Source organism: Salvelinus sp. IW2-2015, linkage group LG34 (assembly GCF_002910315.2).
Source record: "Salvelinus sp. IW2-2015 linkage group LG34, ASM291031v2, whole genome shotgun sequence".
NCBI lineage: Eukaryota > Metazoa > Chordata > Actinopteri > Salmoniformes > Salmonidae > Salvelinus > Salvelinus sp. IW2-2015.
Window position 1 is genome coordinate 1,141,672 of NC_036873.1, and position 15,294 is coordinate 1,156,965.

At 44.2% G+C, this 15,294-nt stretch overlaps 2 protein-coding genes across 2 annotated transcripts in view; one reads left to right on the plus strand and one right to left on the minus strand.

The window, feature by feature from the left end:
- The window catches only part of gatb (glutamyl-tRNA(Gln) amidotransferase, subunit B), a 32,555-nt gene extending 29,796 nt beyond the window's left edge, over positions 1-2,759 (minus strand). The window contains 3 exon segments of the mRNA XM_070437146.1: positions 548-760; positions 949-1,102; positions 2,502-2,759. Coding sequence (XP_070293247.1) covers positions 548-760; positions 949-1,102; positions 2,502-2,668 — 534 coding nt within the window. The 5' untranslated portion in view covers positions 2,669-2,759.
- A 61-nt stretch (positions 2,760-2,820) lies between these two features.
- On the plus strand, positions 2,821-4,011 carry dctpp1 (dCTP pyrophosphatase 1). Its single transcript, XM_023979575.3, has one exon. It carries the CDS (start codon positions 2,946-2,948, stop codon positions 3,492-3,494), a length of 549 nt encoding a protein of 182 aa, XP_023835343.1. The 5' UTR covers positions 2,821-2,945; the 3' UTR covers positions 3,495-4,011.
- Positions 4,012-15,294: the final 11,283 nt, after the last annotated feature.

The window sequence follows — 15,294 nt, forward strand, 5'->3', positions numbered from 1 at the left end:
GCACTTAAATTATTCAAATTCATCCTTTTCTCAGTCCACAATTTCTCATCATCAGCTCGTCAAGAGTAATGTCAGGGTCATTTCTTTCTACATAGGTCACATTAAGCTAGGGCTGCCCATCTTTCCAAAGTGAAATTAAACTTTTTGGGAGGCTTTGTTGGGCAATTGCTATTGAATCTCTTCGACTCTTCCAATGACATGTCTTGATGTCAAGGTCATAAAATGTCAGTCATAACGGCACYAAAATTACCCAGGAGCGCCTGGCAGCAAGGTGAGGGTGAATATCACTTGGCCGCGACTTGACTTCTAACAGCTAACAGATTGCAGGAACAGAAGCTGTCATTTGGCTAGATATCGGTGGCAATAAGCTTTTCTGCCGGTTTAGCAAGACTCGTCACTATTAAATGATAGCCTAGCTCAGGGACAGGGAGGAAGTAAAATGGGAAAGTTAATTTGGGGAGAGATGGCTGCTTTGACCGATGAGAGCTACTTATTAATGGGGGAGTAAGTTGTCTCCTCTGTGATTTAGGCCGGGTTACTGTATTCAATAACTTTGTAAAAGCTGCTGATGTAGCCTAAAAAGGGCTTTAGAAATAAATGTGATTGACGATTGCTTGAAGGATAGATGGGGTCCGGGTTGACTTACAGGAAGGTCAGCGTAGAAGTAGTGCTTCCTGTCAAAGAGAGACTTCCTGTTGATGGTACAGTTAAGGGCCAAGCCTGTCATCACTGCAGCCTCCACACATCGTCTGTTCAGCACCTGAGGAGGAAGAGGAAAGGAACTTAGTCATTTGACCGAGTAGGCCTATGTACACTGACATATTGTAGGCTAGGTTACATAGACCAGATTATGTTATGATGGACAACAACTGTAATATTATGCAACGAATAGACAAACAGCCTTTATTGACATGAGGCATGTTTATCATCAGATGCACCATAACTTACAGGKAGAGTTCCAGGTAAGGAGGCATCAAAGAAGGACACCAGGGAGTTAGGTGGAGCCTGGAACCCGACCTGGGAGCCAGAAAACAGCTTGGTGTTGGAGTGGATCTGAGCATGGATCTCCAGACCCACCACACCTACCAGCTCCTGGGGAGCACTAGAAGCACACAATCACAGTCAGAGAAAYGAACACTTACAAATGGGAGGCCACCATATCAACTCCACGATTTMATTTTCTGAACTGACTAATAGACTGGACWTATGAATAGCTAACTGSCAGGGTTGTCTGTTATAGGAGTTTAAATGTGGGTCACTAATTACAGTGCAGCATTTTAGACAGTTCTGTTGGTGGACTTATTTCCGCGTTCAAAACAGGGAACTCGGGAAATCTCCAACTTCAGTGCGTTCAAAACAACTGGGGAAAAACGAGCTCCGATCGAAAAAAGAAGGGGAAAAAAATCGATATGAACAGTCATCCAACTCTGAACTATTTCACTGGTCACCCCCAAAACCAATTCCTCGTTCGGCCACCTGTCCTTCCAGTTCTCTGCTGCCAATGACTGGAACGAACTGCAAAAATTACTGAAGCTGCAGACTCATATCTCACTAGCTTTAAGCACCAGCTGTCAGAGCAGCTCACAGTTCATTGCACCTGTACATAGCTCATCTGTAAATAGCCCATCCAACTACCTCATCCCCATACTGTTATTTATTTTGCTCCTTTGCACCCCAGTATCTCTACTTGCACNTGCACCTGTACATAGCTCATCTGTAAATAGCCCATCCAACTACCTCATCCCCATACTGTTATTTATTTTGCTCCTTTGCACCCCAGTATCTCTACTTGCACACTCATCTTCTGCACATCTATCACKCCAGTGTTTAATTGCTATATTGTAATTATTTCRCCACTATGGCCTATTTATTGCYTTACCTCCCTTGTTCTACCTCATTTGCACACACTGTATATAGACTTTGTCTATTGTATTATTGACTGTGTTTGTTTATTCCATGTGTGACTCTGTGTGTTGTTTGTGTCACACTGCTTTGCTTTATCTTGGCCAGGTCRCAGTTGTAAATGAGAACTTGTTCTCAACTAGCCTACCTGTTTAAATAAAGGTGAAAAAAAAAAMAAACTCGGGCCTCTTTCTAGAGCTCCGACTTTCCGACCTAAATATCAMTGACGTCATGAGTTCCCAGTTGTTTTGAATRCGGMATATCRGCAAMACTTTAGTGACATCATCATACCTAATCAAAGTCATTCAGAACCCCTGTCAAGACAACCTGTGAGGATGTTCTGAAGGCAGAGAGGGGTAAGAAGGATAATATTTACATATTTATAAAGGAGGCTATCATGCAGACGACTAGCTATAAATAAACTGCATGAAGGTTTTTAACTAACAGCAATGTTTGCAACGTCTAAATACGGAAGGGAATGTGGTCATGAATGATGTGCGACTGCCATCCTCGCTAACTAGCACAGGCGCGCACACGATACACAAACAGTGCACATCAGTGCGAGCTAGCTAACGTTAGCATTCACTCCGTGAACCTACCTTTTCCGTTTTGTTTGGGCTTGACTCTGGCATCGGGAGACAGACATACATATTCTCCTTATCACACACCAATTGTGCCTTTGGTAAGTAATCGTTGGATAAAATATTGCAATTCGTTTATTCATATTACATAGCAGTGCAGTCATTCCTGCAGAGGAGCCTGCCATGTTTAGCCTTTCTGTTTAGGGTATTATGGTAGTTGTAGTCATAGTAAACTTAGTTTCACACAAAATCCGAGGGCAAGTGCATTTAGGAAAACTCAACACCCCACAATGTACCACATTTTAATGCAACCCATGTTTCGAATTTCCGGCGATTTATGTTACACCTTCCGGCTACAAGAGCAGCGTATTTGTGGCGGGAGTTTTCCCATATTGTTGTCAAGGTTGGTTTTTAACAGCGAATTAAGTGTTGATCCGYGCAATAGTTTGGTGTAAAATTGACATGGCAATGAACGGCGATGGAGTGCATGGACTGAACGGAGAGACGGTGGCCCCATCTGAAGCTAAACACACCAAYGGCACTCCTAGCAAGTCAAACATAGCCTGTGAAAACGGCGAGGCAGAAATCCACGCTGCTAAGCAAAATGGAACTAAGAGAAGAACCCCAACTGATACGTTCTCTTTCACTGCCGAACCTACCATCGATGACATACGACGGATGCAAGCGGAATTTACTGACGAGCGAGACTGGAACCAGTTCCACCAACCCCGCAACCTCCTGCTAGCTATGGTCGGAGAAGTGGGCGAGGTATCTGAGCTGTTCCAGTGGCGTGGCGAGGTGACCGAAGGACTTCCCGGCTGGACCGACTCCGAGCGCGAGCACCTGGCACATGAACTCAGCGACGTCCTCATCTACCTAGTTGARCTGGCCGAGAAATGTCATATCGATTTACCCCAAGCAGTGCTGCGCAAAATGGCCCTAAATAGGCTGAAGTACCCTGCCAGCAAGGTGCATGGCTCGTCTAAGAAGTACACTGAATACAAGGACTGAGCGATTGCATGCTGTAATGCCCAATTGGCGTAATGAACACACCCCTGCATTTACAAATTAGACAAGAACTGAAAAATACTGTTCAACTTCAGTTAATGGCAATGGAGAATGTTTATACAATCTTTTATTTAGGGCACTACTGTATCTCATTAGTTGGTCAAACTGCCATTAGCTGCTTTTAGTTTTATAAAGTGCGTTTTAATTCCAGTGTTTTTCTTTAACTATATGGTTATTCATCTTTGGACTTCCCTCTGATGGTTTGTCATTTTAACTGTTCCCCAAAGTCAAATGTATAGGCCCTTGTAAGAAGTATATTTTATTTTTCATAGTATGAGTAATGTTAGGGTTGCGTGTCAAAAAACCTTATAAAAACCCCACAGTAACTACATTTAAATCTCTTAAATCCATATTGTTGTCAATGATCGATGGAAGCTATGTTCTTTTGTTGCTTTAAATTTAATGCATGTGTGCGACTGATAGAATCTTCCGCCCAAAAGTAAAAGTGCCTTCAACTATACTTGCTGTCCTGCAGATGCTATGAAATTTATTTATATTGACTCTGTAATGCATTTGTCAATCAGATTTTAACACTGCATTAACTTCCCTGGGAATGAGTACATGGAATGGGAGAGGAGTACCCAGCACAAGACGCTGGGACTATGGATGGGAGAAATGGTGGAGCGACGTCGGTGGTGTGGGGCGGTGTGGTGGGCGGGGGATGGGTTGTTGGTGTTGAGTAGAGGCAGTCTGTTAAGAGCAGTAAGGGTGTTGGTCAGTGGGGCGTGCGCGGGGAGGCCGGGTGGGAGTGGGTTAGGGTGATGGTGCCAGGTAGTGAAATGTGAAGTAGTGGGAATAGCCTGTGCGCGAGAGTGAGTGAAGGGCTAGCCAAGTGTGAGGTGATTGTGGGACACATCCGATTTGGGTTTAAGTGAGGGCTACAAGTAGGTAGCTGAAATGATAAATGCGAGGACGATTGGCAAGGAGATGTACTGAGTTGCAATTAAATTAGGATATTAGTTGATTGAAATAAATTATTGGCTCTAATCTATGGATTTCACATGACTGGGAATACACATATCACTAATTGGTCACAGATACTTTATTTTTATTTAACGGTAGGGGCGTGAAGTCAGTATCTGGCGTAACAACCATTTTGCGTCAATGCAGCGCAAACAAATTCACATGGAGTCGATTAGGCCTGTTGATTGTGGCCCTGTGGAAGTTGTACCACTCTTCCTTCAATTGGATTTGCGAAGTTGCTGGATTACTGTCGTACGTCTATCCAAACATGCTCAGTGGTGCAGTATGCAGGCAATGGAAGAACTGGGGACGTTTTCTCAGCTTCCAGAATTGTGTACAGGTCTTGAGATATGGGGCCTGTGCATATGAACATGATGAAACTGAGGTGATGCGCGCAGATGAATGGCACTGACAATGGGCCTCAAGATCCCTTGTCACAGTTTCGTCAATCAATTCCAGATAAAAGCAATTGTGTTCATGTAGCTTTGCCTGCCAATTCCATAAGCCACACCCCACCAATGGGCGCCTCTGTTTACAATGACATCAGCACACCGCTGCCCACAAAACCAAATACGTGGTCTGCGGTTGTGAGGCCGGTTGGACATACTGCCAAATTCCTCTAAAATGACATGTTGAGTACATCAAACAACTGATAATTGACTGTATGTTGCTCAGGATCATGAATACATTAGGGCCCCTGTTTGACTAAGCCTGGTCCTATTTATTTCTGCCGTCTTGCAACTACTATAAGTCATAGTCACGCCATTCGCACAAAAGATCTGGTCCGGCTGTATTTTCACTTATGGACTCTCCTATTCTGAAGTTTATAATACCTTAGAGCAAACTGCTCCTAACAAATTGTGTTCAGCCCTCGAAAGCCATATTGGAAACGTCCGTGCTAGGTTAGGTTAGGTTAAGGGTTAAGGTAGGGACTTCCCAAAGATCCCAAATAGCACTGACCAATTGAACCCAGTGGCACTGTGTTGATTTGCTGTGCACATAGCAACCCGAATGCCTGAAGGTAAACATTCTCCTGAGATGCGATGGCACCAATTTATTTTCATTTTTAGCAGGTGTGAGCCTATAGCAGCATAACATCCTGGGCCTGGCTGAACACATTCTTGGTTTGCTTAAGTACTTATTCAATTTGTGTGGAAATGTCCAGGCAGTAGCAGGGTGATATAAGTCTCTCACAGCGGAAGGGGTGGTTGTCTCTTTGTGAATCAAGGAAGTAATGTCCTTTCGCCAACATTGCTTCCTTCATTGCTATTCAGTATGGCTGCTAGGGGAGAGTGGGATTAAATGAGTGGCACAGCGGTCTAAGGCACTGCATCGCAGTCCCTGGTTCGAATCCAGGCTGTATCACATCCAGCCGTGATTAGGAGTCCCATAGGGCGGCACACAATTGTCCCAGCGTCGTCCGGGTTTGGCCAGGGTGGGCTGTCATTCTAAATAAGAATTTGTTCTGAACTGACTTGCCTAGTTAAATAAATAAAGGTTCAATGTTAAAAAAATTACATCCATCATCACTCTGTCAAGGGAAATATAGTATTCTCCACAGGAGTTGCTASTGAACGATGGGACAAGGACATCCCTGCTGGCCAAACCCTCCCCTAACCTGGACGATGCTCGGCCAATTGTGCGCTGCCCCATGGGTCTCCCGGTCGCGGCTGGCTGCGACAGAGCCTGGATTCGAACCCAGAATCTCTAGTGGCACAGCTAGCACTGCGATGCAGTGTCTTATACCACTGCACCACTCGGGAGGCCCCTAACAGATATCTACATATATTTCAGGAGGTTGTGTATCCATGTAAATATACCTTGTCCAAAAAAAGTGGTGTCTTGGCACAATTTACCCTGGGTATGTGGTAAATTGAGCTGAGGGACAGGGTAAGTTAAGCCACCTACAAATGTATGTACTGAATGAAATATTACTACTACCTTTTTAAAAACATGTCTATCTCTATTTCCCAAACACAATTCAAAACAATCACTTTTTGTCTTTATCATTTTTCAAACTTTTAACATATGCCAGGCCCAGTTGTTACCTCATATCGCAGCGATAATGCCTTACATTACACCTGGGAAGAAAACACTTAATTTAGCTCAATTTACCACATGGCCATTGGCTCAACTTACCCCAAGGCAAACATTTTGACTATATTAGTCCACACAGCTACAAGGATGCACTTTCATGCTAGGTTTATGAGCTCATATTGAAGCTTATAGAGACCCCAGCTGCTGTATAGAACAATCTTAAAATTATCTACTTTGGTTTAGATAAAAGTGTCATGAAACSTCTAACAAACTCAASYCTGGACCTCGGAGMCAGTTCCACTGCTTGTTATTATTGTTCCCCTCTAATCAGGGACTGATTTAGACCTGAGACACCAGGCTTGTGCAATTCATTATCAGGTAGAACAGAAAACCTGCAGTCTCTAACACAATAAATTAGTTTGACTTTTTAGWCCTAACTTGCTTACCTCTTTTTCCATGTGGTTTCTTCCTTCATTGACTCCATGAAAGGATTACCTTTTTGGTCAATTAATTAATTTTGTGTATGGTTTCCTAGAAACACGGGTTGCTCAACTTAACCCTTTGGCTCAACTTACCCCGCTCTCCCCTATAGCTCAGCTTTGTGGTACCTGTTATTTCTCTGAGAGTTGGGGAGTTTGGGTCTTTACCCGCAGCCACAGTGACAGAGCAAGAGAAGTTCTCTGTCTGAGACAAGGTTTTGGAGAGCTCTTGCCTACATTTGTAAAACTGAGAAATAGTTGTGATTTGGTATACTGMCTGTGGTTTCCTTGTGTTGTTTCTTCATGACCCCCAAAGCATTGGGTATGAGTGAGTAATCATGAGGAGCAAATGAATGTTTCTGTTACCCTTTCCTGAAGCTATAACTAATACCCCAGCTGAATGACAATGCAGCTCTGACTCAGGCAAAAGTAGGCTCTGCAATGCATCTTTCTTCTATTCATCACACTTATTTCCCAAGTCCCAAGGCGGTGTCAGAGGAAGGCTCTAAAAATGGTCAAAGACTCCAGCCACCCTAGTCATAGACTTTACTCTCTGCTACCGCACGGCAAGCGGTACCGGAGCGCCAAGTCTAGGTCCAAAAGGCTTCTTAACAGCTTCTACCCCCAAGCCATAAGACTCCTGAACAGCTCATCCAAATCCTGCAAGAGAGCCTGCCATGTTTAGCCTTTCTGTTTAGGGTATTATGGTAGTTGTGTCATAGTACTTAGTTTCACACAAAACCGAGGGCAAAGTGCATTTAGGAAAACTCAACACCCCACAATAGTACCACATTTTAATGCAACCCAGTTTCGAATTTCCGGGATTTATGTTACAACCTTCCGGCTACAAGAGCAGCGTATTTGTGCGGGAGTTTCCCATATTGTTTGTCAAGGTTGTTTTAAAACAGCGAATTAATGTTGATCCGTGCATAGTCTTGTGTAATTGACATGGCCAATGAACGGCGATGGAGGGTGCATGGACTGATACGGAGAGACGGTGGCCCCATCTGAAGTCAAACACACCAATCGGCAACTCCTAGCAATCAAACATAAGCCTGTGAAAACGGCGAGGCCAGAAATCCACGCTGGCTAAGCAAAATGGAAACTAAGAGAAGAAACCCCAACTGAACGTTCTTCTTTCACTGCCGACCTACCATCGATGACAACAGACGGATGCAAGCCGGAGATTTACTGCCCGGGAGCGGAAGCTGACCAGTTCCACCCACCCGCACCTCCTGCTAGCTGTCGAAGAAGTGGCGGGTTAATCTGAGCTGTTTCCATGCTGGGCGAGGTACCGAAGGATTCCCGGGCTGGACGACTCCGAAGCGCGAGCACTGGCACAGGAGACCAGACACGTGCGCTCGATCTAGCTAGTGAAGACTGGCGCGAGAATGTCATAATGCGGATTTACCCCAACAGTGCTGCGCAAATGGGGCCTAAAAGTACGGCCTGAAGACCCTGCCAGGCAAGGTGCATGGCTCGGTCTACAGAGAGTAGTGAATACGAAGGATGAGCGATGTGCATGCCTTAATGCCCAATTGGCGTAATGAACACAACCCTGCATTTACAATTAGACAAGAACTAAAAATACGTGTTCAGACTTCAGTTAATGGCAATGGAGATGTTATACAATCTTTTATTTAGTCCGCCACTACGGTGACTCTCAAGATTAGTTTGGTGCAACTGGCCATTACTGTTTAGTTTTAGTAACAGTCGTTTTAATTCAGGTGTTGTGCTTAACCTGATAGGTTATCAATGCTTTGACTTCCCGTCTGATGGTTTGGTCATTTGTAACTGTTCGCCATGCAAGTCAATGTATCGGCCCTTGTAAGGAAGTATATTTTATTTTTCATAGTATGAGTAACTACATGTTACAGAGTCTCGGTAAATCCATATTGTTTGTAAAGCAATGACCGATGGAACAGTTTCGTTTATTGTTGGCTTTAAAGTTTAATGCATGTGTGCGACTGGATAGAATTTTCCGGCCCACAAGTAAAAGTGGCCTTCAGACTAGTATTGCTGCTGCAGATCAGTAATGTATTTTATATTGCTCTGAATGGCATTTGGTCATCAGATTTTAACACTGCATTAACTTCCCTGGGAATGAGTACATGGAATGGGAGAGGAGTACCCAGCACAAGACGCTGGGACTATGGATGGGAGAAATGGTGGAGCGACGTCGGTGGTGTGGGGCGGTGTGGTGGGCGGGGGATGGGTTGTTGGTGTTGAGTAGAGGCAGTCTGTTAAGAGCAGTAAGGGTGTTGGTCAGTGGGGCGTGCGCGGGGAGGCCGGGTGGGAGTGGGTTAGGGTGATGGTGCCAGGTAGTGAAATGTGAAGTAGTGGGAATAGCCTGTGCGCGAGAGTGAGTGAAGGGCTAGCCAAGTGTGAGGTGATTGTGGGACACATCCGATTTGGGTTTAAGTGAGGGCTACAAGTAGGTAGCTGAAATGATAAATGCGAGGACGATTGGCAAGGAGATGTACTGAGTTGCAATTAAATTAGGATATTAGTTGATTGAAATAAATTATTGGCTCTAATCTATGGATTTCACATGACTGGGAATACACATATCACTAATTGGTCACAGATACTTTATTTTTATTTAACGGTAGGGGCGTGAAGTCAGTATCTGGCGTAACAACCATTTTGCGTCAATGCAGCGCAAACAAATTCACATGGAGTCGATTAGGCCTGTTGATTGTGGCCCTGTGGAAGTTGTACCACTCTTTCTTCAATTGGATTTTGCGAAGTTGCTGGATTTACTGTCGTACGTCTATCCACAACATGCTCAGTGGGTGCAGTATGCAGGCCATGGAACGAACTGGGGACGTTTTCTCAGCTTCCAGGAATTGTGTACAGGTCCTTGAGATATGGGGCTGTGCCTTAACATCAATGAACATGATGAAACTGAGGTGATGCGGCAGATGAAATGGCAACGACAATGGGCCTCAAAATGCACTTCACATTTCCCATAGATAAATGCATTGTGTTCATGTAGTTCTGCCTGCCAATTCCATAACCACACCGCCACCGATGGGCGGCCTCTGTTTCACAAGACATCAGCACACCGCTTGCCCACAAAAACCATAATACGGTCTGCGGTTGTGAGGCCGGTTGGACATACTGCCAAATTCCTCTAAAATGACATGTTGAGTACCATCAAACAACTGATAATTGACTGTATGTTTGGCTTCAGGATCAATGAATACATTAGGGCCCCCTGTTTGACTAAGCCTGGTCCCTATTTGTTTCTGCCGTCTTGCCAACTACTATAAGTCATAGTCACGCCAATTCAGCACAAACAGATCTGGTCCAGGCTGTATTTTCACTTATGGACTCTCCTATTTCTGAAGTTATAATACACCTTAGAGCAACTGCTCTCAACAAATTGTGTTCAGCCTCGAGAAGCCTATATTGGAAACGGTCCGTGCTAGGTTAGGTTAGGTAAGGGTTAAGGGTAGGGACTTCCCAAGATCCCAAATAGCACTGACCAATTGAACCATGGCACTGTGTTGATTTGCCTGCACCATATGGACACCCATAGCCCTGAGGTAAACATTCCCTCGAGATGCGATGCACAATTTATTTTCATTTTAGCATGGTGTGAGCCTATAGCAGCATAACTCCTGGGCCTGGCTGACACATTCTTGGTTTGCTAGTACTATTCAATTTGTGTGGAAATGTCCAGGCAGGTAGCAGGGTGAATCAATCTCTCACAGCCGAAGGGGTGGTTGTCTCTTTGTGAATCAAGGAAGTAATGTTCCTTCGCCAACATTGCTTCCTTCATTGCTATTCCAGTAGGCTGCTAGGGGGAGTGGGATTAAATGAGTGGGCACAGCGGCTATAGGCAACTGCATCGCAGTCCCTGTTCGAATCCAGGCTGTATCACATCCGCCGTGGATTAGGAAGTCCATAGGGCGGCACACAATTGTCCCAGCGTCGCCGGTTTGGCCAGGGTGGGCTGTCATTCTAAATAAGAATTTGTTCTGAACTGACTTGCCTAGTTAAATAAAAAGGTTAATGTTAAAAAATTACATCCATCATCACTCTGTCAAGGGAAATATAGTTCTCCACAGGAGTTGCTACTGAAACGATGGGACAAGGACATCCCGCCTGGCCAAACCTTCCCCTAACCTGGACGAGTGCTCGCCAATTGTGCGCTGCCCCAGGGTCTCCGGTCGCGGCTGGCTGCGACAGAGCCTGGATTCGATACCCAGAATCTCTAGTGGCACAGCTATGCACTGCGATGCAGTGTCTTATACCACTGCACCATCGGGAGGCCCCTAAAATATCTACATATATTTCAGGAGGTTGTGTATCCATGTAAATATACTCGTTCCAAAAAAAAGTGGTGTCGGCACAAATTTACCCTGGTATGTGGTAATTGAGCTGAGGGACAGGGTAAATTAAGCCACCTACAAATGTATGTACTGAATGAAATATTACTACTCCCTTTTTAAAAACATGTCTATTCCTATTTCCCAAACACAATTCAAAACAAATCACTTTTGTCTTTATCATTTTTCAACTTTAACATATGCCAGGCCAGTTTGTTACCGTCATATCGCAGCGATATGCCTTACATTACACCTGGGAAGAAAACACTTAATTTAGCTCAATTTACCACATGGCCATTGGCTCAACTTACCCCAAGGCAACATTTTTGACTATATTAGTCCACACAGCTACAAGGATGCACTTTCATGCTAGTTTATGAGCTCATATTGAAGCTTATAGAGACCCAGCTGCTGTAATAGAACATCTTAAAATTATCGTACTTTGGTTTAGATAAAGTGTCATGAAACGTCTAACAAACTCAACCCTGGACCTCGGAGCCAGTTCCACTGCTTGTTATTATTGTTCCCCTCTAATCAGGGACTGATTTAGACCTGAGACACCAGGCTTGTGCAATTCATTATCAGGTAGAAACAGAAAAACCTGCAGTCTCTAACACAATAAATTAGTTTGACTTTTTAAGACCTAACTTGCTTACCTCTTTTCCATGTGGTTTCTTCCCTTCATTGACTCCATGAAAGAATTACCTTTTTGGTCAATTAATTAATTTTGTGTATGGTTTCCTAGAAACACGGGGTTGCTCAACTTAACCCTGGCTTCAACTTACCCCGCTCTCCCCTATAGCTCAGCTTTGTGGTACCTGTTATTTCTTCTTAGAGTTTGGGAGTTTGGGTCTTTACCCGCAGCCACAGTGACAGAGCAAGAGAAGTTCTCTGTCTGAGACAAGGTTTTGGAGAGCTCTTTGCCTACTTGTAAAACTGAAGAAATAGTTGTGATTTGGTATACTGACTGTGGTTTCCTTTGTTGTTTTTCATGACCCCCAAAGCATTGGGTATGAGTGAGTAATCATGAGGAAAATGAATGTTTGTCTTACCTTTCCTGAAGCTATAACTAATACCTCCAGCTGAATGACACAATGCAGCTCTGACTCAGGCAAAAGTAGGGCTCTGCAATGCATCTTTCTTTCTATTCATCACACTTATTTCCCAAGTCCCAAGGCGGTGTCAGAGGAAGGCTCTAAAAATGGTCAAAGACTCCATGCCACCCTAGTCATAGACTTTACTCTCTGCTCCGGCATCGGCAAGCGGTACGGAGCGCCAAGTCTAGGTCCAAAAGGCTTCTTTAACAGCTTCTACCCCCAAGCCATAAGACTCCTGAACAGCTCTCCAAGGGCTACCAGACCCCTTTTCACGCGCTGGCTACTCTCTTGTTATTATCTATGCAAGGTCACTTTAACTCTACCTACATGTACCATATTACCTCTTCGATTACCGTTGCCCCCGCACATGCCTGTATGGTATATAGCCTCGCTATTGCTATTGTTATTTTACTGCTGCTGTTTAATTATTTGTTACTTTATCTTTTTTTTTTTACTTTTTTTTTTTTTTTATTAACACGTTTTCTTCTTAAACTTCTTAAAGCATTGTTGGTTAAGGAACGTAAGTAAGCATTTCACTGTAAGGTCTACACCTGTTGTTCGGCGCATGTGACAATAAAATGTGATTTGATTGAAGTCTGCCTTGGGATTTTTACTGAAGTCTTGACTTTCCCCATTATTATGAGACGTATGACTTCCTCCTCCATTTTAACATGTTTTTAAAAATGCAATGCCGGCTCCATATGATGCCATATGTACACAGGGCTGAAGCAGATAGGCTTTTTCCAGACCTAGCACCAACTAACACACTTCTTTACAATTGGAATGTGGAGAATGCCTACCATTTGTATAAACACCCACATTGCTCCCTGTGCTCTCCTTTATCTCCTCTGTCAGATCCTCTCCAGCAGGGATGCCCAGGTGACAGCCAAGATGCACATCGCCCAGACAGGCTCCAGGATGCACATCGCCCACAGAAACAACACCCAGAGCGATTTCTTCATGGCCACTCACCCTGTAATGGCCCAGACAGTGAATTACCTCTCCTCTCTTTTCCTCTCTGCTCTCGTTGTTTGGCTCTGACAGAGACAGACACTGTGTGCATCCCAGTGGGCACCTATTCCCTATATCATAGAAGTGCACCACTTCCGACCAAGAACACGCCATGGTGGGTGTAGTGCACTATAAAGGGAATAGGGTGCCATTGGGAAGTCAAACACTATCTTTAGTCACCTTTTGATTGCCTGCCGCTGGAAAATGTCAAAGTCAGCCAGATCATTTTTTTCCCTCTTACTTTTAAAAGCCTGACACCAAAGTTCTGCTTAAAACAACCTGACGTTTTTCTCCCCCGCAAAATGTCGGGATGATGCACTATACCGTAGAAGTGATTCAGTGTTCCATCCGGAAATATGTAGACATAATGTCAGGTACATGTCGAAGCCCCGGTAGTGTTCTTGTTCGTCTGATGTGACGCATAGTGTGTGGTACACCACAAACTAACTGATTTTTACGGAAGAGTTCCTATTGAAAAAATTTGTTATGGTAGGTTACTTTGTTTCCAGTCCCCCTGCTTTGCAAGGTCAAAGGACGATGATAATCGACGATGATCGGTGATTGATGAGGCTGATGATGGAACGATTGATGTTGACCGCAACCTGACAAATTCTGGAAGCTCGTATGTCAAAATTTTGGCTCGAGCCAAACAATACTACCTGTGTAAGTCGGACAGCGATTCTTCATAAGCATTCAACTCCATGAGAACTGTTCTGGGTCCGTTACGCTGTGCATTCGTAAATTATTCCAGCACCCCTGACTCTTTTCCGACATTAATGTTTCGTTACAACCTTATTCTAAAATGGGATTGAATTGTTTTCTACACACAATACCCATAATGTCAAAGCAAAAACTGTTTTTAGAAATGTTTGCAAATGTATTTAAAATATAAACGGAAAATATTTACAATATTCACATTCCATAAGTATTCAGACCCTTTACTCAGTACTTTGTTGAATCACTTTGGCAGCGATTACAGCCTTCGAGTCTTCTGGGTATGACGCTACAAGCTTGACACACTTGTATTTGGGGAGTTTCTCCCATTCTTCTGCAGATCCTCTCAAGCTCTGTCAGGTTGGATGGGGAGCGTCACTCCACAGCTATTTTCAGGTCTCTCCAGAGATTATCGTTCGGGTTCAAGTCCAAGGCTCTGGCTGGGCCACTTTCCGAATGCAACTGTATGTCTGCAATGCTGGGATTGCTACACTTCAAGGCTACCAGAGATTCTTTGACAGACAGGAAGAGATTGCAGCTAACTGTTGGTTGATGCTAATTGAAATTATAACCAACCGCAGTAATAAACGCTGGGGATGTTTTGGGGAACCTTGACAACAAGATGGCGTTGCTTCACTTGTCATAAGGATCTCTGTGACAGCCTCTTCTCTGTGGGCTGTGCCTGTGTGGAACACTGGCCCTCGAGGAAGTGGTGGGTGCTTCACTTTCAAGATGCGATATTACATCAGACCAATGTGGCATCAAACTGTTCCAAGTCCACAGGCATTAGATTGCCACTAGTTGCATAATTGCATCCTAGCACACTAATGCTTTTCTAGAAGCCAGCATATGCCTGTACTGTATTCAAAGGTGATGCTTACTGCCAGTGAAAATGGACAGTAGTCTGCTTGTTTGTGTTCCCTGAGATATTCTACCGCATTTCGTCCCACCTGCTGTTTTCCTCTTAATATATACTGAGTATGTACCAGACAAGCTGGCAATAGAGTCGTTCCACCATTGCAGTCCTTTGGGGAGTCTGTTTCATCCAGTCACTGATTTCCACCAGGTATCAATACCCAGAATTCTCAGCCAGCTCCCTTTGCTG